The 25,431-nt window shown below is 39.8% G+C and overlaps 1 protein-coding gene across 2 annotated transcripts; it reads right to left on the bottom strand.

Moving 5' to 3' along the window:
* Positions 1 to 365: 365 nt before the first annotated feature.
* LOC104474386 (tropomodulin-3) lies at positions 366 to 25,148 on the bottom strand. Of its 2 annotated transcripts, none has more exons than XM_086757302.1 (10): positions 25,111 to 25,148; positions 18,524 to 18,710; positions 16,895 to 17,051; positions 9,214 to 9,336; positions 8,521 to 8,610; positions 7,868 to 7,998; positions 6,564 to 6,671; positions 5,000 to 5,143; positions 4,504 to 4,648; positions 366 to 2,183 (listed from the first exon to the last, which is right to left on the bottom strand). In XM_086757302.1, exons 2-10 carry the CDS (start codon positions 18,647 to 18,649, stop codon positions 2,152 to 2,154), a joined length of 1,056 nt encoding a protein of 351 aa, XP_086613428.1. In that variant the 5' UTR covers positions 18,650 to 18,710; positions 25,111 to 25,148; the 3' UTR covers positions 366 to 2,151. The 2 variants fall into 2 exon arrangements, with proteins under 2 accessions (XP_086613428.1, XP_086613429.1); XM_086757303.1 differs by lacking the exon at positions 25,111 to 25,148 and adding an exon at positions 18,873 to 19,057.
* Positions 25,149 to 25,431: the final 283 nt, after the last annotated feature.

Genomic DNA, 25,431 nt, shown 5'->3' with positions numbered 1-25,431 from the left:
ATCACAGTATGTGAACAGATTTCCATGAACATGCAGCCCTTCAACAAATGAAGGAAGACATTACAGCTTGGTTTTTGACACAAAATGATTATGGTGCCTAGCACATAAAAAGTAAAGCACAGCTTTAGGCAACTCGGCATGCTCACACTTTGGCCATGTTTGTACAGCACTGTCTGTAAAAAGACACTGAACTTGTGACTTCACGCATACTATATAAGAACTTAAATTTTAAAATCTAATCAGTTCTTGAAAATTTACAGAAGTCAAAACCAAAAGAAGCCCTTTTTGATACTAGTCAGATCACTTCTAGTTGTTTTGAAGTTATAGTATGTATAGTTCTTGGTTTTAAGAGAATTAATTCCAACTTACTTTTCAGAGCACACATTTATTGGTAACTGTAATAAAAGGCCAATTTTGAAACATGAAAAAAGTGTTCTTCCACAAGTATATAGCAGTTATATACATCCTCATTGAAGGCACTATAGTTTACAATTTTCTGTACAGTTGCAGTAAAATGCAAAGTCACTACCAGAATACAATCTGTCCTTAAAGATCCAAAACAAGATTTGCAGCAAGTTACATCATGGGCACAGTGTCAGAGAGTTGCTGTAGAAGATTTTTATAGTATATACAACCTGATGCAAAAAATCTCAGCCCAATATGTTTTCTATGCATAAATGCTCACCATGTTATGACCCTTTGATGAAAACAGTTGTCAGTTGAATCCTCTGTTGCTATGAATATAGCTGAGCAGTCCTTTAGAACATTTTTGGGAGTTTATGATCTCATGACAAGATTGAGCAAATTAGTGTGGCATACTCCAAACAGACCTACACCAAAAAGCCTCCAGATTCTCATACTATTTCAAAGAAGTCTACTGTGATTATGTGCAGAAGTTGAAGTGATTCTTGTTGCCTTATTAGTTTGCTTAGATATAGAACTTTAAATACTTAAATTACAACGCCGTACAGATTTGACACTGCATATTGGTTAATTTCTGCTTATCTTATGTAGTGTTTTAACATCAATACGTAAGTAGAATAGAAAAATCCTTTCTTAAAAGTGTTACTTCATTGCTTTATTAAAAATGATAGATTTATATGAAGAACTAATAGCTTAATGCAACAGCTTCTAAAAAAGGATTTTTTTCCATTTGCCAGCAACTTAGGACAGTGGTTTTACAGTTAAGGCTGCTTCTCCTGTACAGAGTGATGCAGAATTTAACAAATACACATCCACTACTTCTAGAGAGATTGATACCTATGAATGTAGATAAGGATTTTTAAACAAAGAATATAAACTAAATAATGCTGATGAACACATGAAATCAGTTTAAAAACTGATATCCAGTTTAGATACAGAGCAAGATACCGTTATGGGACACAAAGTCTTTTGAAAAAGACTTTAAGGATTTAGGTGTAATAGAAAAACTGTCATTTTGCAAGGCTTCTATTTTTTTTTTTTTTTTTGGCAAGGCTTCCACTTCTTAATTTTCTTATTGGTTTCTCAGATCTCTTGGGATAAGTCTTTAGCCAATTTATTTTGTTTGGTTTAAAGGGAAGTCTTTAAACATAATCACAGTATCAAGAAGAAATCAAAAATAAAGAAGAATTACAAATAAGATAGCTGTGAAAGATTTCTCTTCAGTGCATATGAACAAGGCTGAACAGCTCTACACAATGAGTCCAACTGTTGTGTGAAGAATCCCTTATCACTAATGCATTGTTTTAAAGAATATACACACCCCTCGATGTAAATAAGCACCCCCAGATTTTCTAACAAACATTTCAATTGGGTCATTATCTGCCCAACGATATTGAATGTCCCATTATTTGACTACAGACAATTATACCATTGATTGGCAATTACATTTTTAGTAGAAAATACAGCCAGAGTCTTGAAATACAAAAAAGGTCTTAAAAAAATATCAAAAACTATGGTACAGAGACTGGTGCAGTTACTGTGTCTCAATCTGAAAAGCGTGACGCATACCAGCAGACCATTAATATAGCTTTGCTTTAAGAGGAATGGGGTTTCCAGTCTTTTCCCTTCTAACCCAGGTAAGTGTAGTCCAAGATTGCCAAAGCCCACCGTGATGTGCGTGCCTTGACGACCCTTGACATCTCCACACAGTTTTGACAACAAGATCCACTAGTTGTCTCCTTCAACCCTTCTCTTGCGAACTGCAACAACAGAGAAAAAAAAGTTTTACTGTTTTATCATTGCAACTACCTGTCATATTTGTACAACATCAACAGTTAAGGGAACCATATTGGTGGTTCCCTATTTTGCTGCATAAAGTTTCATATAGTACAACTTAAGGTAATTAACACTTAGTATTATCCATTATTTTCAGCTGATGCTTCAGCAGTGCTTATTGTGTTATTCATTAACAGCTTCAACTATTTGTGAGGAGAGACTTGCGGGAAGCATTAATCATTTTATGTTTGGTAAGCAGATGTAGCCAGTACTCTTTTTTGACATTGCATTTTTCTAGTGGTGGAGAATTAAGTGTACAGGGCTTCAAAAGAAACAGTACAAGAGTTTCACATTATACCTAATTCAATTTATACATTTCGCAAAAAAAATGACATTGCATTCAATAGCCTAAACCATTCCATTTATTAATAATAAAAAAATCAGTTATGAGAAAATAAAAAAGCAACAAATTTGTGACTAAAATCACTAAAGCTCACATGCTATTTAGACTTAAGAATATGCAAGATTGACTGAATGACTGGAGTTTTGCTCAATATTTGTAGTATTTTTACTTGATATTTTCTTTTTTCCTTATCAAACTGTTTTCCTTTTCTGTGCAGACACAAAAAAAATAAGCTAAAGGTCTTAGAAATTATACAGGGCATCTCCACTTTGTTTAAAAAAGTGGAGCAAGCACATCTGTATAAGAAGAAAGTGATTCTGTTCTCAAATCTATTCACTGGAAATTATGTAGTTTTACAGATATTTGCAATGTGACTTTATCTTCAGAACAAAATAACAGAGGGAAAGCTGTTTTGTTTCCCCTCTTGCTTCCTATCTCAAGAAACGCTTTAGATACAGTCTAAAGAAACAATCAGAATAGAATCACACTAGGATTTTACTCTTTACAAAGCCAATGTATTGCTCACTTTGAGAGTAACCCGTAGACTTATCTCTGAATCCACATCGTTTTCATTAGTGACAGAAGTTATGCATACCTGCTTTCACCAAATTGCAAAAACAGGTGGAAGAGTTTCCAACCTTAGACTTCTCCAATCATGCAGTTAAAAGCAACATGTACACAGTTTCAGGCAAAGAAAAAGGAAGTAGTACAATACAGTGTAAACAAGGGAGAAAGAAGATGCAGACTATTTTTTTAGAAGAAACGTACAAAAACAGAAATGAGAGACTTCGAACATCTCTGTTTTCAGTGCTCAATACCCAGCTGGGTATTCAGAGTAACCTGTCTCTGTAGCTTCAGGGCTGGAGAGATGAAAAGGTATTTGCAGAAGCTTTTACTCGCATACTCCAGACTAAGAAAGCAAAGAAAAAAAAGGCAAGATATCAATAGAAACATAGATTTCCAACAGTGAAACACTAAAATGAGAACTAGTGAAAAGAGAAACCTTAAAAGAAAGTAGAGAGACACCTGAAGCATGGTGATAAAAAAATAACTAGTTTAGAATCTATTTTGAGAAACAGTTCTCTCTCTATGCTCTATTCTGCTACTCCTCCTCCATCTCTTTCAGAGCTGTTTTCCTCCACTTTAAACTTTACTCAGAGGGGAAGCAGATCTTTAAACCAAATTCCAATTTCCTATGTAATTCCCTCTAATGTATTCCTATACTACTACTACTAAACTGCCTGGCCCATTTTCGCCCTGATAAGATGTGTAATCCTTACAATAAGGCATCTAAAGCCAAAAAGTTTAATTAAATGGAGTTTTAAAATGTAATTCTATTTAAATAGATGGCCCACATTATCTTGTTGTAGTTGAGAGCTTCAAGTATTTGACATTATCATACAAATGACTTCCATTCACATGCTATATTATTAGCCAGTTTCCTGCTGGTCCATTTAGTTCGGATTCTAACAGATGAGCTCCAACAAAACTTACTGCAGCAAATAAAGATGCCACCACTAGCAGTTACCTTTAAGAGAGGCAGGGAAGGTACCTGTGCCTGAAAGAACCACAAGGGAAGAGATGACCCAGTCTCAGCCTCTGCACTGAACAATCAAAACTATTATTTTCCCTCTCTTTGCCACAACTCGTGGAATTTTAGTGTCCTTGTTCTAGACCATGCTAAAAATCCTCAACTCACCTGAACATCCTGCAACAAAATAAAAGGAGAACATCAAGCAGCAACAGAAGAGGAGGAGTAAAGCACAGCAGAAATCTGAAACTGACCTATTCAATATTTTGCTATCCTAGTTATGTCAACAGAAAAGCAGAAAAAACAGACACCTTTAAACCCTGTGCCACACACATTCATGTAATAGCCACTCCCCACTGACAGGTCTTACCCAAATCATTATTTTTTGTGATAGCTGCAGCTGCCCTGGCTCGAGGTCCCTGTTGTGTGAAATGGTATCCAAATTTGAGGATCTTGGTGTTTTCTTCAAGCATCTTGGCAATTTCTACTTCTGCAACTGTGCCCAGCTGCTGCCTCTGTTAGAATAAAAGGTACAGAAAGTCAACAGAGCATGTGTGTATTCACCCTAAAAGAGGTCAGAATACATTCATCATATTTGTCAATAAACATTTAGCTTAATTTTGATTAATTTAAAAGACAGAAGGTCATAAAATACGTTTGTGTACTTTAAAGCACAAGCAAGCACAGAAGCGACCAGGAATCAATTCAACTAGATGCTTCCAAGAATCTTAAGGACAATCATTCATGGGCTTAATATATTTAAAAGTAAAATATTTTGGAAAGTTTATCACAAGATGCATGCTACAAATAGTCAGTCAACTAGGACAGACTGATTTTAATTAGGATATCACCACCACCTCGCTTACCTGATTATCAATTTTGATCTCTGTCAGTGTTTCATTGTCTTTCAGTGCATCAACCAGTGCCAAAATTCCAACTCCAGTGATGAAGTTTGATTCTATATTTAAACTTTTTAATTTTGTGTTTACTCTCAGCATATCTGCAAGAGCCTTTGAATGCAAGAAAGTGTCATTAAACTTTTGAGTTTTGATGCAGTACATCATAAGACAGTGATAACCATTACCACTAACTAGTTCAATAGGAGCAACAAGTTCACAGGTGCATGGTGTAATTTTGCAAGTTTTCACGTATTATTTGAGACTGAAGTGGGTCTTCAACCAGGCATTATCTACATTCCCCTTTAAAATAGTATTTAGTCAAGAAAAGGCCTGTCTTTCTCTTGTTACAAACTAAAAAGCTACACAGAATATAAATTGCCTGGAATTAGCATATTGGACCAATTCCATTTTGTAAGCCTTCACAGCATACAATGAGTAATGCAAGCTGCTAAGTAAAGGCCAAAGAAAGGGCGTCAGTCAGCTGAAAGGAGAATTAGATATGGTTAATTTGTAAACAGGAGATCTGACTTTCAAAATGCTTGTGTCTACAGATTTGGTAGGAAGAGGTAAAACCCAAAGCTCTAAGCTCAGTATCAGCATGTAGCTCAAAGCACTTTTACGGAAACGGCATATACCTGATCTCATTTCTGAGAAAGTAAGAAAACATGAACAGGTAACTGCTGAGGTTTACTGTCATAAAAATCATAACCTTTACAATTTTTTTGCATCGTCACAATGCAAAAAACTGCCAACAAAACCACACCCAAGAAAACAAGCCTTTAGAAATGTTTCAAGTTCTACTGAAAAGGAACTTTTTAATTGACCCAAAGCAAGACTTTCAATGTTCATTTGTTCATTTAATGGAGCCTTTCAAACTAGTACAAATGCAAAGGATTGTCCTGGCAAAATAGTGAGTGCTGTTTTCTTACCTCTTTATTTGCAAATACATGAGGCACTGCTTTTGATTCAACATGGGAAAAACAGGACCAGATGACAAATATTTAAGTTTCAATTGTGTCAAACTAGATACCTTGACTAATATTATGCCTTATATGCCAATGCTTTACGCCTATCTTTGGTAGCAGGGAGATAAGAGAAACAGGTATTTTACAACCTTCTTCAACTAAAACTCCAGTTAGTTGAAAAAGATTATGAACTTAGTTCCCAAATGTGCTTCTTTTAAAGTTAATTTTGAATATACCGTTGGCTCATGGAATGAACATCAGGAACTAAACAATTATGAAAGAAAAAAAAAACAGGAAGGAGGTTAGCAAAATGAAAAATCGGAGGAAAAGATTGGAAAAAAGAATTCTCACTCATCTCATACATCGCTGCATATTAGTCAACTAGTAATAATTTACCAACTTTGATACAACAAAAGTTTGTTAAAGAAAACATACTTTATGTTGTAACAGAAGCTAATACTTTTCATCCCTAAATATTCAACAGGATTCAATTCAACCCCTTACCATTGTCTTTCCATCCTAACTCCCCTTGCACCCCACTTCAGCACATTAGCAAGAGTACTTACAACAGCAACAGGATCATTGCTTCGGGTGGCTGCCAGGCTAAAACTCTTCACATGCGTGTTGGTTTCTAAGGCTTTTGCAAATTCTTTCAGCGTTGGAATTGGTATGTTCTTGAATTAAAAATAGCATTTCACTCTCTTGAGATACACAAGTTTATCCCCTCCCCCAACTTCTTCCCTTATCATATTCTCTTTACAGCAAAAGGCACTACAATATTAACTGTTACAGGTCTCCAGCTGTCTCACAGTAAAGGCCTACCTGTGTAGCAGGTAGCTGCAATGGCTTTAGAGTCACCAATTCTATACAGCAAAGTCATCTTTGCTACATTTATGCCATTACCACAATAGAAGTGTTAAGAAATATTTGCCTGGCTTGGAACTGTTACTGAGCAAAATTTACATGAACTGAACATTCTGCTAACTATCAACATGAAATTAACCTCTCTACAATATAAAAAGACTTAGAGCTTCAGACTGGTGAAACCATTAGCATTTCATTCTCTGGGTTCTATTAAGAATAATTTCAGAGTTCACCAATATATAGTTTGATAATTTCTATGGTGTAGTAGCAACCAAGCTTAAAAGGAATAATTTTAGATAATTAATTAGGGTAGCACATTTCTCAGTTTACTATATCAGAAATTTTGTTCTGTTGCCTTTTTAGTATTTATTTTGGATAGCATTTCTCTATTGTACAATATTCTTAAATAACGTATTTTCTTTTCTTCCTTTAGTAAGGGCAACAAACAGCCTAGGCTGCTAGCGAGGCTGCAACCAGCAGCCTGTCAGTGCTGTCTGCACTGTAGTCTGCTACAGTTCTGTTTTCTTTCACACAAATACACAAAAGTTTTAGTCGTGTTTAAAAACACAGCTGTTACACTTACGAGCAGAAGTTGCCCTAATTGCTGACAGCTCTTTTGTACAAGAATCAGAAGGACGTCAGGTACAAATATGACTTTGTTTGCAATAGCAGTAACAGAGCGCATTGCCTGATCAAGGACAAAGGATTCAAAGCAGTAGTTAACTCCATGATGGTGAACGGCTGCAACTGTTGCCAACTTGGCAGCAACAGAAATCTGGGCTGGCAGTAAGAAAATCTAAGTCTTTTTAAATACACATTTGGCAAAAGAAACCAAGATGGCTTATCGGTTTAGCTCCAGGTTTCTGAGATTACACACACTGCAACATTTAGCAGAAAGACTCTGTAATTAAAATAAGCCTATCCTGGGCTCTTACAGAGTTCTTCAGCTTAAAGTGTCTTCCATTGAGAAAAAGCAGCATTTTTACTGCAGCCTTCAGGTAATTACCTTGATGTTATTTAGATTAACTTCAACAAGACGAGAATCATTATCTTTAATCCTTTGCAGTGTCTCCTCCACATTTGTGGGATTTGGTGGTTCATCAAAAACAGGCAACATTTTTTCACCTTTTACTATATCTGGAAAGTAAGGCATTTAATTGTAATCAAACAGGTCACACTCGTTCACTGTGAATAAATGACACACATACTAAATAGTGTATTTAAAGATAATTTCATCAGTCTTTACATCTCTCCTGCACCCAAAATGCATACCATCCTCTCCTGACCATATTTTCATAAAGTTCAATTATTTTTCAAAGGTCCTCACAGCCTGTTTTTCTTCCACAACAGCATTTTTCAGAAAGCACAGAGGAGTTGAATTATGAAGACAAACATGAAACCTAAAACCCAACACACACAAATGCATGTTTATGCCTACTTTTATCCCAAAAGGTGAATTAACTCCAGAATAGATTTTAATGTACATATATTTTAATTCCACTCTTGCCGGAAATCAACTAGCAACGTTACAGACGTACATTTCCAACTCAAGACTGAATAGTCTATAAAGAATGCTAGTGCTACAGAAAATAGTTAATGGTGTACTAACTGTATGGAGTACAAACAACTCATTTTTCTAGCACTTGCCTACACACTTACTTGAGAAGTTGTCTTTGCCAACCCCATTGCTGCTTCCTAATACATCACAGAACTGATTGTTTGTTATCAGGTTGGACATTCCCAGTATAGCTGCAAAAGGAAAAAAATAAAAAGCAAAAAAAAAGTTTTACTGTTCCTGATTAATTCAGCTCAGATGCAGAGTTCCTTATAATAATAACTGATGTTTGCAAAACACAAAGTTATCAACACAGCAAATGCACAATAATGTAAAGAAAAGTTGAAAAAAATAATTAATTATTAACTTTGTAGTTGCCTTTCACATCTTAGAAAGATTTGACCTCACCAGGCTCAAGTATCAAAGTCAGAAGTGAAGTTCAATCACAAAATTCTTGACTGAAGCTTTAGGAATACAGGCCCATAACAGCACATTCTTATATGCTAGAAAAAGCGGTAGTGCATACAATAAAAAAGAGTCAGTCTGAGGAATGAACTTACAGGTTCTGAGTTTGAAAATCGAATATCTTTTGCAGGCCAGAATAACCTACCTTCCTATCAACTGACACAAATCAACAACGTTGATACACTACAAGCAAACTGGCATATAGCATGATCTATTGATATCACAACTACTCCCTATAGTCATATTTCAGAAAACAAATACACTACCCCAGTAATTATAGATCCTTCTTGACTAAATATGCACCAGCCCATTCACACTTCAAAAAAACTAACCTGCAAGGTCACCTAATTCTGTGTCTGTGGCACTGGTCAAGGCTTCCTCCAGTTCCGGATCAAGAGAGAATTTTTCTTCTGTGTAAGACTGCACAGGCTTCTGCTTGGGGATAAATATTTTCCCTGGAGTAAAGAAAATGAAAAGTCTGATGTTACTTTGTATTATATAGCCACTTATCTTTAAACTTATCTGTACTTAAGGAATACATATTACATTTAGTAAATCCTGAAAAGAGCACCAAGGACAACATAAAGGAATGAGGTTTCTTGTGTTTGTTCTTGAAAGTCAGAGATAAGGAAAGAGCATAAGCAGGAATATAACATTACTTATCCCAAATTCTCAGGAGTCTGTATCATGTCTCCAAACTATGGTTTGTGAACAGCACAAAACAAGGTAATAGATTTCTCTGCCAATGACACTATTTTCTAAAATGATACTTAGAAAGGTCACAGAAGGTTCGGTGGGAAAAGGAGCAGTAGTAATATCACACTCTGCACCAACATTTTAGGCATTACAGACAGGTAATGGGAAAAGTTATTTTAGGAAATGTGTATTATAAATAGAGGTCTGTGTAGTTGGTGTAATTCCTACGTATATCTCCAGTTGAAAAGTTTGGGTAAGAAATTAGAATACGAGAAAGCCATTCAAACAGCTATTCTGAAAACAGTCCAGATTTGAATGACTTAGAATTGGCCTTTCAGAACAAAGAAGTCCACCACTTGGTAAGAACCCAGGAAGGGTGCTTAGGTTCCAGAAAATTAACGTGGTAAATAAAAGCTCCCGTACTGTATGAGAGAACAGAACTGATGCATTCAATAGAAGTAATTCACAACTAGAAGACTGCAAATCTAATCTTAACAGTTATTCAAAGTTTCTCAAACTTTCCAAGTTGCCTGGGCTATCAGCAGACAGAGCTGTAGGAAAGGGATCCCTTAGTTATTTCCTGGGGTAGGAAGCGGTGTTGATAATCTTCATATGAAGCCTCAGTGCTAATTTAGGAACCCACCATCTTCCATATTCATAGCTAAAAAACACTTCCACACACAAATCATATTAGCTCATCCCAATTACACGATGAAAACCCACCAGAGTGCAGCAGAATCAGACCAGCTGGGCAGAAGCCAGAAGCCTAGGATTTTTTTCCTCATACTGCATACAAGTGTATCTTGTTACATGTTTGGACTAACACTAAGTTTAGCATTTTTAAATACCTCCCAGTGACAAGAAGCTTTATAGGGATGTTTCAGTTTTATTTCTGGGAAATTCCAACAAAGCAGGGTTTAGGTTTCACCACTTCTGGGAAGCAGTGCCTGAAGTCAGCTCCTGTCCCACAGCAGACACTGGCATAGAAAACCCATCCACCTCTGCTCTCTCTCCAAATTCCCATCCTAGATTACAACAGTTTGTGGTTCATTGTCTTTTTAAAGGAACTTAATGCATTACCACTAGAACAGATTACAAAGTAGTGTATCAGGTTTTTCTCTGACAACATAGTCTGATGACCAAGATCTGTTGCTAGCAACACAGTATTTTTGTTCCTGGGTTGCTGTCTCGTTGGAAAGTTGTATAAATGGTCATTATCCATATTTAGAAGCAGAAAATAAATCTTCTTACATAACTGTGCTGACTACAAACAGGAGCTGAAAGCAGCTGACATGCACTACCACCTATACATCAGGTTTGATGTACAGTGCAAAAGAAACTGATGTACAGTGTGGTGATTCGGGATTAAAAGAAAACCTTCAAAAACTGAAGGCTTAGGTAGTAAATGTTTAAAATTATTTTGAAATAATTGATTCTACCTTAATTTTATTTTACTAGCATCACCTACTGGGAGAGAATAATTTTCAACTTAAATTGTAATTTTCAGAAGAGATATGAGAATGTTTGACAAGGTTTTCATTAACCTATTAAACACTCTGAGCAGCAAACACATGATCTAAAGCCTTTCATTAGCTATGTTTGCATTGTTTTCTCTCAGTAATACAGACTAGTAAAAAAGTGAGGATTTCAGATTACAAGGAGGGAGAAGAGAAGGAAAGTGCAATATGAGCACCTGCACTCTCCTTCACGTCATCCTATTAGCAGCATCAGTGCAGCAGGCAGTGAGCAGGAGAAGGAAACTGATCTCAATTAAAAGCAACTTTGGAAAAATGTATTGCAACCCAGATAAGCCTCCTGTCTGGTTCACCACACAGCACTCACAAGAAAAGAACTGTTCTTCCCGATGTTACTTTAAGTAATTCTTAAATTCATAGGCTAGGAACTTCTGTTTCTAAACATTTGCTTCCTAAGAGTAAGACTAAATTTACCCATACATGCCTGGTTCTTAAGATAACCTAAAGAGAGAGCAGTATATTCAGTTTTTAATAAAGCAAAAACGTTAAAAGCCACTCCCCTCCAGACATGTTCATTGCAGCCAACTCCAATCACATGAACTGGGTCAGGAGCAGTTTTTGTTATAAAACAGGTCACACCCTTGTGTATATAATCCTTCATTCATTGGCTTCATCTGGTCGTAGCCCAGAGTTCAGACGTTTACAAAGCACATAGGAAAGCAGGTCCTTCCCCACTCCTCACTTCTAGTAACAAACTTACTTCAAAAAGAAGACCCCTGTGTCTCTGGGACAGTGATCTCACTCAAGGCCTGCTGCCAAGACAGTTTGGCAGTTCCCTTCCCCCTTACTAATGTATGCTTAAAAGAAAAAACAAACAAACAAACAAAAACAAACAAACAAAAAAAAAAACCAAAAAAAAAACCCCTACACATCTGTGCAGCCCATGAGATTAACAGCTTTCTCGACCCTCGAGTGGAATGTTTCCAAATAGCAAGGATTTGATCACATGAAGGAACATGACATCCTCCTTTTCAGTAAACAAGGATACTGCAAAAACGAGGCAATACAACACGAAGAGGCAAATTTCAAAGATGTTCACATCATTTCTGTAATAATTATATATTCAGGCCCTCTGTGCCTTTAGCTAACATGTTAGATAATGCACATCCCAGGATGAATTCACAAGCTTTCTTTGCTACAAAACGAACTTTCAGTTCCAAGTTCCACACAATTGCATTGCTCAAAAGGCTGATGTGTTGGATGATGTCTGCTAAAGTGTCCTAGACTTTTCATACGCAGGCTCACAGTACCTAAGGTTAGACTGAAAATCTTCCAGAAGTCAGGTCTGCTCAGCGTGGCCATGCGCTGCATATTGCTAGTCCTATTCCCACATATCCCACAGTCCTACCCCCCTGCTAGTAGGCCGCAAGTGGCCACAACCTGCAGATCAGAAGAAAGTCTAAAATCTACTTTGCAGTATTCTGTCTGCAGAAAAGGAATCAAGTGTCACCTGAGGACAGTCAAATAGAAGCTCATCTCATCAGTGACTTCATGAAGAGTGAGCAACATCTGATATATTCCATACATCTTATGTTCATTCCTTAGAGCTTCATCAATCCAGAAATGTATATAATCCACAATTCATCCATCACCAGTTCTTACCATGTGAGTGACTTAGGTTCATCAATTCATTTGAAAGCACAATACTAATTTTTTAAATTCAACTTAAAAGTGATTTCCTCAGTGTCTTACTGTAGAGACAGCACTGTTATTTTTTTATTGGATTACAGAGCACTTAGCAGTGATTTAGAAAACTGTTTTATATTAAGGCTTGAGTATCGCATGTTATTTTGTTCCAATGGTCTTGCATGGACAAGGTCAATTTGACGAGTTGTTTCTCCAAAGCTCCTACCTATCCTATCCTAATAGCCTATCCTAGGATATTAGCTTTATTTTACAACATGTAACACATTTCCTTTAAAGACCAGTGATTGAAAGCCAGAGAACACAGCATCCCAAATCCTGCTGCAACAGAAGCAAATGGTGATCTAGAGTAACGACGCAGCAGGGCAGCACCAAAAGAGCTCTAGCCAGGTGGCTACACTTTCAGCCTAACAGTACTTTCTGGGTGACAGAGCAGGAAAAAAACCCACCCAGCAGAAGTTACATGAAATGCAAATCTACACAGAATAAACATACCCCTGCGGGAATGCAGAGGGAGAGCTGGAAGAGAAAGTCTTGATTAGGAGAGTGCAAAGGCTAGAAATGCAAAACTGAATTTACATAACATTTTGCTAATACCATGCACTATACAGCACAAAGTACATAACTGATGTTAGATATGTTATCTCAGCTGCAATAATTCTAATCTTTTGCTGTTCCAAGACAACTGAGGAGCATTGGTCAGATGTGTTGAACACACTCAAGAGCAACAGACTCCAGTGCTGAAGCACTGCTTCACTGTTTAGATGAGAGATCCTTCTCTTTGCAGTAAGCCCTGTGAAATCTTCACGACATACTTACGTACACAGATTGAGACAAAGCTATTTTTGTTGAAATTATTACCACATTGCTCTCATGAATCTCTTGAACAATGGTTTACCGTATGGTCAACACTTAATTGGAACAGAATGTGACTTAAATCATCATTACATCGTGTTTGAAAACAAAGTCTGTTTTTAAGGATGCTTGTAGAAACAAAATCAGGCACTGGTAAAACACAATACAATAGAATTTAGGGATTGTTAAGCTTCACATTTCTTTAGCACTGTTCATGTCACTACATCAGGGCACTTGACATTATTTCAGATCTTCCACATTTCACAGCACAGAGCAAATGTTCCCAAGATTTGTAAAAATCACATCACCTATCAGTGAAAGAGATGCAACATTGTTTTAATAATGTTACCCCAAAATGAGGTACCTGGGACAACTGGAAGAGAGGATTTTCCTTTACATTGTAGAAGGGAAACAAGGTTACCAGAATGAGTATCAAGCCAGGATATTTAAAATTAACCCAGGGTAAGCGTCTTTGATAAACCCTCAGGCCAAATTGCTACGCAGGATATCAGTTCTACTAAAATAGGAAAAGGAAAGAGAAAGAGAAGGATAGATTTTTTTCTCCCCTTCTTACTTCATGCAATGAATAATTAGACCAAGTTAGAGCAACGAGACCAGCTAGGCACACACAAATATTTTAGCAAAAATGGCACCAAGAAAAATTGCTGCAACTGCAAACCGTCTCTCTCCCTCCAAGACCTTGAGACCTGAGGGTGGTGATTGTCAGTTTTCTTCTGAATTAACAGGATAATCAAGCAAGATTTTCACCTATTCCACAATTTGTTAGCATTTCTCCATAATACATTTATCTAGCCAAAGAGAAAAATTATAAGCCAGCTTAGTAGTTTGGTTTTTTTAATAGTAAAGAAAAGCATATTAGGATAAAAGTTCCCTCTAGATAAAAACATCCCACACAAGTATTAAGTTTTGCCACACTCCCTTTCCAAGTCTTAAATCTAGATAAAGATCATGATTTATTGATTTAAAAGATTAAGTTACACAGGTTTTTTTTTTTCTGCAAAGTGCCCACAAACATGACAGCACATGAAAGCTGAACCATAACATTGTCATGAGGGGACAAGAAGGGGTTATCCCTCGCCTACTACAAAACGAGATTAGCCTTCTTGCCTCCTCCCATTCACTTAGAGCATAAATTTCCATACTGAACATTTGTTTCCACATTTTTAGCTTTGATGAAAGTAAGCTACTTTCATCAAGCTCAGTTTTCATATTAGTATCTCTTCTTCTATGGTACTAAAATAAATAGTAGAAAGAGTTATTAAACAGCAATTTTCTTTTTAAAGTGACACAGGAAGTTTTACTAACTAAGCTGGTATTACATATTGCAACATCCAGACAGTCTGCTATTTAGTAATACTTTATTACATAAAGGAAATGACATTTGATCTTTCTTAACCAAGATCTGCGTTACAGCTGGACCCTACTGTTTTTCTACATTATTCTCACAGATTTTATCTACCAAATAGTTCTGCTGTGTGCATGTATACATAAAGCTGACTTTAAAGAACCACCAGAAAGACGCACTAGTACTCAGTAGAAAAAGAAGTACTAACTAGAGCAAATCCTCCATGCCCAGCCTTGCATCCTGAAGGAACGGTGTATGAGCTTGCTGGGCTGCAAGGGATTCCCTAAACCAGCTACGAGGCCTGAATATACTTGAACTCATTCACATTAAACCACTTGGCTGTCTCCACTACATACTAGCAAATACCTCAGGCAACAAGCAGAACAGAGGAGGAAGCAGCAGCACACTACACAGCCAGACACAGGATCAACAGGTACTTGCCACCAGCGGAGGTACCATAGGGTACTGCTGCTGTAGGCACCTTTGCCTTCTACATTCAATACATTGTCTATCCTTAATTTGGGTGCTCTTACAGATTCAGTCAAACTCCCGTTCTCCTGTCAGCAAAGGAGTGTCACAGTTATCTCTCAACAAAAATGGTGTTAAACAACACAAATAAGGCAAAACACAGTGTACTAAGGAATCAGTACATCATATACAGTGCAGCACATTATAAAATCACAATCTCTCTACTACTTCAAGGAAAAGAAAAAGACCAACATTGTCAAGCAACAGTTACCTAGTACAGGCAGAGAAAATGCAAATACCTCCAATACCTCCGTTCACTTTCATAATCATATATACAAACTCAGCAGATGAATGAAGACTCAAGTCTGAAATAAGCGATGATTCACACCAGAGAATTAAGTAGAACTAAAAGATTTCAAATTAAGAAGAGTGGAGTCTGTTCTTCTTGGGCAGTTGGAATACAACTTACAGAACTACTTACTGAAGTCTTACTGCAGCAGATCTGCCCTGCTGCTGAGGAAGGTTCAGACAAGCTAGGATTCACAAGCGGTACACAGACACTGTGGCAACAGCTAAAAGCTGCCTCCTGTGCCCAGCACAGAACTGGGAGTTTCTGTCCCTACCAACAGCGCTTAGTAAGGCCCAACAAATTTGGAAACTCTTGTTTTGTGAGGAAAATAAATAAATCTATTCTTACACTATTTAAGATGCACACTCTTTTTAAATTTTCTCCTGAAAATGAAAACGCTTCCCATCAAGTGAATGAGAAGACTAGATCCAAACCAAAGATTTAAAATCCCAGGCTTTGATAATCTGTCCACTCATTGGGTCAATGTTTCCATGGTTTTTAGACCACAAACCACTGCCAGGTTTCAAAGGTTCTTGTGATGTTAACTATGTAATTATTCAATAATAAGTAGGCAATCTTATTAAACCTCTCAGTAAGGATACTAGAAAGACAATATGATTGCATACACCACTTGCCTGGCCTTGTCAACCTACAACATCTTGGAGCATTACTGAGTATGTACCACAGCATCATTCTACTGCTATTTTTTAAATTCAATGTAATATTACAAATGTTACTGTCTGTACTCAGCACCACACAGCATAAGCCACAGGCACAATGACAGCATTTGTTATTATTAATACAAATCAGGGGTAGCTCTTCATTTGAGGATATCATCCTCATCAGAGCTTTGCGATATTTGATACCATCTTTGAGCCTTCCTTCCTTCCTGTGCTACATGCAAACACCACACCAGCCCCAGTGCCAAAAATGCTTGAACAGGAAGCATCCTGCCTCCGCACAGTAGTGCTCATTTGGAAACACCATGAGTTAAAAAGCATTAGAACTGCCAGTGCTTCAACAAGCTGTGGTTCACAGTAGTTCTGGCTAGTCCACTTCAGAGATTTCATAACCACCTACACCGGAAAGGGTGGTGTTACCTTTCTTTTCCCTCGTAAAAGGCACATAGTCTTCCCTGTCTTTGTGCTCAAGAGCCTGCTTCTCCAAGTATGCAAGGAGTCGTTCCCTGTCGAAGGGACCCGAAGCCTTCTTAGCAGTCTGGTCTTTCTGTCGGAAGCCTGCAGGCAGAAGTGCATTCTGCAAAACAAAATGGATCAAACAAGTTCAGCTTAGAAAGTCTGAGTAAACACCTGTTTAATTTCATTTCCCTCTTCCTTCTCCCTCTCCCCAAGGTTCAAGCCCGATACATCATCTTTTTTAGGCAGTCTTTGATCCCTTGCCACCTTCCTTTTTTTGGGGACAGGGGAGGTAACCTATTCTTTAGATACCAAGAATGTAATTAAACATAGAGCACACTGCACTGTAAATAGGACTGAAGCAATTCTTTAAGTACAATAGCTCCCAGCACTAGAGCTGCTAGAGACTTTGCATTTCTTTTCTAGAATGAACACTGTTTAAATGAGTGGTAGCAAATAAAACTCAGCTATTTACAGTTTAGACATTCAGCAAGACAACTGCTTCCTCCATCACTTACATCCATGTGTTTCTAAGTCTTTAAGACAACTGCCTATACTGTTGTCCGGCATTTAACACAAAGCATTTCTACTTGTGACCTTACTCAAGGTAGGATGTATTTTTGCTATCATCAACATATTTCAGCTAAAGAAAAAAAAAAAAAGAAAACACAGGAAAAAATTGAGGATATTAGTATTGGAAGAACAGAACATATAGAAATTCAGACTATCACAAAAGACAACAGAATGTACATAAATTCAGATTATCACAAAAGACAACCTATCACTTTTGCCAGTTCTCCTCTGTTAAAATGTCTATAAAGCCAAAGACACTTAAAATATCAATAATATCTTGCAGTGTAACAAAACAGGTGATCATAATATTCTTAAGTGATCCCTGAACATAAAGATTAAACTTAATCTTGGTCCTGTTAAAGCAAGGACAGAGAATCAGGAGGTAAACACACAGGTCTTGGACTCTGACATTATGCAGTATGAATAGAGGACATAACTCAGCTCTTTATAACAGAAAGCTAAAATATTCCTTATTCAGTACCCTGTGCTGACGTAATCATTCAGGAGCTGAGTAATTATTTGCCTCCTCTTTACAAAGTCAACATGAGGACAGGAATATATATAGGCTACCAGATACAGGACCAGGAATCTTTAGAAAGGGTTAGCACCTTCCCTCTCCCATCAAACTCCAACAGTAGAAGCAACAAAACAAAAATGGATGCAAAAGGGCTGTGTACCAGACAACACTGGAAACAGGAAAGTTAAACAGGCTTTTCTAAATAAACTTTTCTTTCAAGAAAATGACTAAGAGCAATTTTTATTTCTAAATAAATCCCAGAAAGCTCCCCCTGACAACCCCTTCTTCCATTTTCCTCTACTGCAGTGGCATTCACATTGCAAACGGGAAATAAACAGTTGAAACGTTACATACACATATCTATCTGCAAAAAAGATCCTTAACAGACTAGGGAAAAGCTCTGTCCAAAGGTATATTGTTCAAGTAAAAAAAAAAGTCTCAATTTATTTCAGACTTGTTTCTGAATCAATGAAAAAATAAAACTTCTCTTGGCTAAGACCTACCTCAGGGTCAAGATCATCCAAAACAGTTTCCAGTTGTTTTAGTTCTTCTTCCGAAAGTTTGCCAAGAATTTCATCCTCATCGAGATCTTTGTACTTGTCCAAATCCTTTCGAAATGGGAGTGTCATGACTTGGGCAGTAGCAAGTTGCTCAAACACTTCAAAACCCAAGTCTTATTCTTAACCAGATCTATTAAAAAAAAAAATTTTAAAAATAAATAACCATAGGTAAGGTAACTATCCCAACTACAAAGCATCTTCAACCTTCAAACACATATCTGAAAGGAAAGCTTTTTCATCCAATATTCCTATTTATCTGTTATTCTACAACAGACACTTGGAAGCTACCTACACCTTGCTTCTTCAGTGACAAGATTCCCGTGCTGCCATGCCCTCTTCCATCATAACTAAGCTGTACGTATTTCCAGATGAATGTCAGCACCCAGTTTTCCCAACGAGAAGCCCAAGGCCACAATTCCCACAGAGCAGGGCAGGCTGCGGGCTGGGAGGGAGGAGGTACCAGTTACACCTAGTATTTATGAGTCCAGCTGAATGTCATCAGTTTTTACAGATACTGCAGTCAAGAGTTAAGATGCTTTACATTTACTGTTGCCGCTGCTGTCTGAGGTCAGTAAAGGAGAACTTCACTACAAACAAGTTAATTGGTTATTACTGACTCACATCCCTGCGTATTACCTACGGAGGGAACAAAGGAAGTTTGCCTCCGAGTTAATTATAGCACTACCACTGAAGTAACATTCTGTTCTGTCTGAGGAAAATTAAAATACTTTGACAAAGGGCTTAGGGAATACAGCTCTCCAGTCAATCCTACTACCAAAAAACCCCAAACAAACCAGAACAGACTGCATAACTGCTCACTAAATATTATACTTAGAGGAAATTGGGATTCCTCAAAAGATGTACAGTCTATCTAGTACGTCTCACAGACAAGGAAAGCACAGGGAATCTTTTTTTTAACAGTCACAATTTTTGACCATTTGGCTTGGAAAAACCAAAATAGTTAATTAAAACAGTGCTAAAACATTGGCTTCTCTCATTTTTCTGTAAGGAGTTCTGGGATTCTCCTTTTGTTCAGCCAAATTTCTTGCTTCAAGTTGAGCACAGACCTAAAAAAGGCAACTTGAATGACTCTCTGGAAGCCAGCAATGTACTTGGGAAGCAACAGCTACATCCTTACATTCAGGCTCATTATCCTCTGTAAGCCCTTTCTCGGCTCTATAGAAACACTCAACACAGAGACCAGACATACAGCAAATGCTATTTGCTCTTAAATAGCCCACATTCCAGTTAGGATGCTCACACCACATATACTAACTGCATTACTTCAAACCTGCACTTACACCGTACTTCAAAACCAGCTCAATTTAAAATTATCACCTTCAAAAGGACAAGAAGGGCTGTATATCCATACTGTACCATGCAATCCTGCTTACAGGATTCCTTCACCTCAGCTGCTTACATCAAGAAAGGTTTCCCTGGCCATCAGTTACATATGGTGATATTTTAAGTCAGGGACACCAAACAGACAGACATGAGCACTTAAAGGTTCATCTATGTCAGTCAGTCAAGTTTACCTGTAAAGTGAATCTGGTTTTAACAATTGCCTTTGCAAGAATGGTAAATTTTCAGTTCCCACTAACATCTACGCCTGAATGAGGAACATATTTACAGCTATTTTCAGAATGCCTGCTTTTAAAAAAATACTACAGATATAAATACTAGAGCTTACTTGTAAACCACAGCTGATGATGTAATTCCACAGCTGGAGTACCAGCTTAGGTGAAGTTCTCTCAAACATAACAAAGACCACCAGGAATTCTCAATTTCATGGTAAATTACATTAAAAGACTGGTGCCTGGTTTCCTCCGAACTAAACCCAATCATGCTGGAAGAGCCTGGACCTTTTGCAAGAGGCCACAGAGCTGAGAACACCAGAGTTTAATGGCTGCAGAAAATGCAGAGGGTAGCACACCTATGCTTTTCAAAGCCGCGTTCCAAAAGTAAAAGGAGTGTCTCCATGGTCCAGCACGCCACCTCCTACAGTTCTCACTCTCATGCTATTTGTTTCTCCAGATGGATAACAGCTGAAGGACAATTTATTGATAGCTGCAGCAGATGCCACAAAATCTGCATGCAAACGTCTCATTCCCAGAGCCTTAATGTTTTCCCCTTCCTTACAGTTCAAGCCATTACACACTATCATAAGAGAAAAACATTTCCTGCAGCCAGTTACACAGCACTGCTCGTGACCAGGCTGCACCTCCTGAATCCTACGTCAACACGCTGCTATTTCCCACATTTCTGCATGTCCATTTGTATTCAAATATTAAAAGGCGTAGTTTTAGCAGGTAATTATAAGAAGCAAAATAGCTAGTATACTGCAGAATAACGCTGCCCGTACTCTGACAGAGTAGCACTGCATAACCATACATTACACTCACGTGTATTTCCTCTCCATGATTCACTGTAAAATGCTGTCACCCAGAATTAATAACCTTTTATTTACTGCATTGGTATGTTTTACACTGGAACACTACTCATACTTTATAATACATTAATTAATGTTCAGGTCATAGCCCTTTGCCTCACTTGCTTTTATAATATGACCAAAGCAGCCATTTCAAATCCCGAGCTACAGTGTTCACATGCACAAAAGAAGTGAAAAATAAAAGCAGCCGAGCAAAAAAACCCACTATTTCTGTAACTGAGTCTTCGCTTCAGCAAGAGGAAGAGGATCACATGTGGCCTGGCAAATTTTAAATTTAAAGTGTTCTGGACACAGTTTCTAATACCTATCAAAAGTATATTTAAAATATGAAAGTACACTTAAATTGAGACGCCTGTAAGAAGTTATGATGGTAGCACTGCTTAGCTTGTCTGTACGACATTGAGATTGCTTGGTAACAACTTTCTGAAACACTCCCTAGAAAAGAAACTACAGCATATGACATTTGCATATAATGTGCTAAAAATTAAGTTTTAAAACATGGTGTCAGGAATTCTCATTGCCTAAAAAGGGCACAAAGGCCAGCTGAAGCCCTAATCTAATCAAACAAGCCCTTTCACCTCCCATTAAACATATTTGGTACTCTACTTGCTTTTCCACCGCTCTCTGCAGCAGTGCAGCATAAAGATACATGTGTAACAAATGACAAGTTTTTAGAAAAAGCCATTATTTACTGTGAATACTTGTGGCACATCTTACTGCAGAATCATGGGCAAAACTGTAACCATCAATTTTGGCTTTGCAAATACTTCGCACTTTTCTGATGAGCGGAGCTAGTTTTCTTCTAAGTATCCTTCTTTGGTTTGCCATGAAAACATTACATAGATTAAAAGTTACTTAATAGTTATATATCTGAAAAAAGAAAGTAAGTTCTTTATTCTAGCAACTTCATAGTTGCACGAGAGACCATCTGGAGAGATGGAAACAAAGCTATCATTTCCAGTCAATCAAATTCCAATTTTCTGCTTCAGTGAAAGACAAGTTGAAAAAACAGAAATGGAGATACTCTGCTGGACATCACAAAGACAAAAATCTTGCCATTATTCCTTCATCTGAGAAATCAATGAACAACTAAAGAAATTAGAAGATAGAAATAACTTTATTAAGGCCATTTTATAATTATCAGAATCATTCCCTGAAAGACCGTCAAGCAACTTCCATGTATCTCTTAACTACAAGTTAAAATATTTTTGTTTTCTCCTAGCTGAAAGTGCATTTTTAAAAACCAAAAGCTTCTACAAATAGCTAGCTTCCAATTCTCTTTCAAAAACTCACCCCTCAGAAATTTCTTACTATACTTGAGAACACAACTTCCTGGGACCCTAACAGGAGTAACTCTTTGGAAATATCTTGCTCACAGGAAACTACAGCCTTGTTAAAGTCCACTGTGAGTGGTTTCCGTGACTTGGATTTTAAAATAGAAGTGACATCATGAAAAACAAACCGAGCCGGTTTTGGCCAGCACATTCACAGAGTTCACTTTAATCTCATTTGTTCCTCTGGAGCCTCCTTCCACCCAGCCTCTGGGTGAACCCGACCCAGAGCAGGGGGGTCCACATGGCTGTCAGCATTCCTGCACCAGTCAGGGCCCCAGATCATCCCAGCTGCTTGGAGAAGCCTAATCTGAGCATTTCCCCAGGGAACCCCCACAATGGCAACAATTTTATTTTCCAGTCTGTAAGATTATACAGAACTGTTTAGGAAGAATGTGCTGCAGTTGAAAGAGCTGTCTTTATTTAGCAAAGCTAGGAGAAAAACGAGTCAATATGTTACCATAATCCCAGCAGGTTCCTTTGGAACCTCCACTGAACAGCCCAATGCAGCTTTTCTTAGCAGAAAGTTCTCAAGAGCCCACCTAAGCCTTCTGAATCTCCAGCCTGGGGTAGGGTACTTGAACCAGGCTCGCCTGCCCAGGGCACCAGCAGACATTCCCCAGCCCAAAGCTTTATGGAGCCAGCAGGTGGCAGCTCATCTTTGCCTATGCTTTTTGTCAGGGTAAGTTGTTTTTTCCAGGCAGTAAGGAATAGCTATTCTGGGCTATTTTCCTATAAAACCAAGCCCGAGACTTCATTCTCCCCAAATAAACAATTCACTTAGTTTTACAGATGGCAAGTGGAGCTTCCCCAACTTCACAATTGCTCATAGAGCAGCCTGGGGAGTGGCGTGGGACAGGCAGCTGCTGCAGAGTAACTACACAGACCATGAAGATTCTTCCATGATGAATGAAACTGGAAAACACCTGTACTTCCAGGTCCTGCCAGCTCTTCCTCTGTACCAGAAGGCACCTGGAATCAGACAAAGCCCACTTCGGTCTTTTGTATGTTCTGCATATAGCTACACAGAACTAGGGCACAGCTATCTTGCAGGCAGGGTGCTGTGAGTGATGGCTAAGCTCCCAAGCTGGCATTGTCCTATCAAAACTTACTCCTGTGGGCCTGTTCTTGAAAATCAGTCACCCATGCTGCAGGGCTGTACGGATGTACCCATCCAGCTCCAGCAACAGCAGAGGTGACAGAGCCAGAAGCCCCAAAGCATGCATTTGATAAGCTGCATGGGGCATGTAAGCAGTGGCCTCAGCAGCGCGGGAGGTGGCATGCTTATCTCCACAGCACTTCCAGGTGCACTCAAATTGGCTGCAGGGTACGTGTTACGATCCCAAATTAATACAAGGCTGGGATAAGCCAAAAATCCGAGGTACCACAGGTACTGCCTGCCCTGAGAAGCTACTCCGGCAGAAATTGTCACTCCAGCTGCCCATTCCATCTCCTAACACGCAGGACAGCACCACTGTGTCAGGAGTTACCAACTGGCCAGGATGAGGGATGTTTTGGCATTGTTTTTTTCCAGACAATACCTGGATTTTCTTCAACGGAGATCTACTGCCCATGGACACCAAAACACAGTGTCTCCTCCTGGAGGAACTGCCTACAGGCTTTCAGTCAAAAAGAAACATCAGAAGCTATCTGAACATTTATAGAAACATTCAGATATTTGTGTCCATTACAGAAAAGTGGTGAAAGTTACAAGCCTATAATGGGACAAGCAGAAGAAGCACACTTTAATTCCCATTATATTACTCAGGGAAAACTTGAGTACTAGTGAATTTCAGGTTCTTCCTTCCATCACAAGCTGTCTTTCAAGCTCTGTGCACCTGACACAGTAGCAGAACATTAGTCTTCAGGTCACGTTCAATATATTACAGCAAACTTAAAGCTTACAACCGCCTCTCTGCAGCAGCGCTTCTTTTCAACACAATTTGTGCGTACCCGCAAGGAAACGGGCGGGCAGCTTTCAGAGGCTCGTACTGGGCGCTCAGGTGTGAAATTCTCAGGAAAGGCGGAGCAGCGGCCGTGCAAAGGCCCGCGGGAGTCCCCCCACGCCCCGGCCGCCCCTCGGGGCCAAGCACCCCCGGCCCAGGGCCGCTCCCCGCCGGGCGCGGCCGCACCAGGAGCTGCGGGCGGCGGAGGCCGGGTGTCAGCCGCGCCGCAGAGCGCAAAGCCCGCGCCAGCCCGCGGGGGGCACCCTGCCCGAGCGAGGGGGCACCGGCCCGCCTGCCCCGCGGGTCGTACCGAACAGACACAGCGAGCGGAGAGAGCTGTGCTAACCAGGTCCACGGGCAAAGCTTTTAGAGTTGCAGTTTCCGGATGTCACGGCGAGGGCTGAAAAATTAACAAACACCCGCGCGGCACCCGCCGCCCCCCTCAGCCCCCCGCCGCTTTAACCGCCGCCGGCAGGAAAGCCCCGCCGCGCCGGAGCCCGAACGGCGGCACCCCGCCCTGCGTCCCTCAGCTCCGCGCTCAGGCAGCCCCGACCTTCCCGCTCCGGAAACCAACCGCGCTTTCGGGCCCCCCCCCACCCCCGTGAACCGCTGGGGCCCGGGGCGGGCGGGCGGGCGCCGACCCAGCCCCTTCTTCCTCCTCCAGCCGCCGCTGCGGCCCCTCCCGCCGCGCTGTGGCAGCGCCCACCCGCCCGCACCCTCCCCGACACCCCCGCGAGGGCTGCCCTGTACAGCCCGAGTAGCCGTGACGGCGGCCACCGACCCCCACAGCCGCTCCCCGCTCACCCGGGCAGCGGCAGCGACCCAGCTCCCTCAACCGCGACCAGCAGCCCCGCCCTCCGCCGCGCCTGCGCACCGCCGCCGAGCATGACGGGAGCTGTAGTCCGGCCGCAGGGCGCGGCGCCGGGGAGTGCGCCTGCGCAGGCGGGGCGGCGGGGTGCGGTTGGCGCCGTGGCGGGGAGTGCGGGCCGGCGGCGGGTCCTGAGGGAGTCCAGCGCAGCCGTGGAGGGGGTGAAGCGTGTCCCCGGCACCGCTGTGCGCCTCTGCTTCCCGCGCGGCCTGCAGGTGCGGTGCCTCGGTGGCTGCCGGCTCCTGTCCCCCAGCACC

Source organism: Chlamydotis macqueenii, chromosome 12 (genome assembly GCF_036417535.1).
Source record: "Chlamydotis macqueenii isolate bChlMac1 chromosome 12, bChlMac1.mat, whole genome shotgun sequence".
Taxonomy (NCBI): Eukaryota; Metazoa; Chordata; class Aves; order Otidiformes; family Otididae; genus Chlamydotis; species Chlamydotis macqueenii.
The sequence above is the reverse complement of the archived record's forward strand: the minus strand, read 5'-3'. Positions and strand labels throughout refer to the sequence as shown.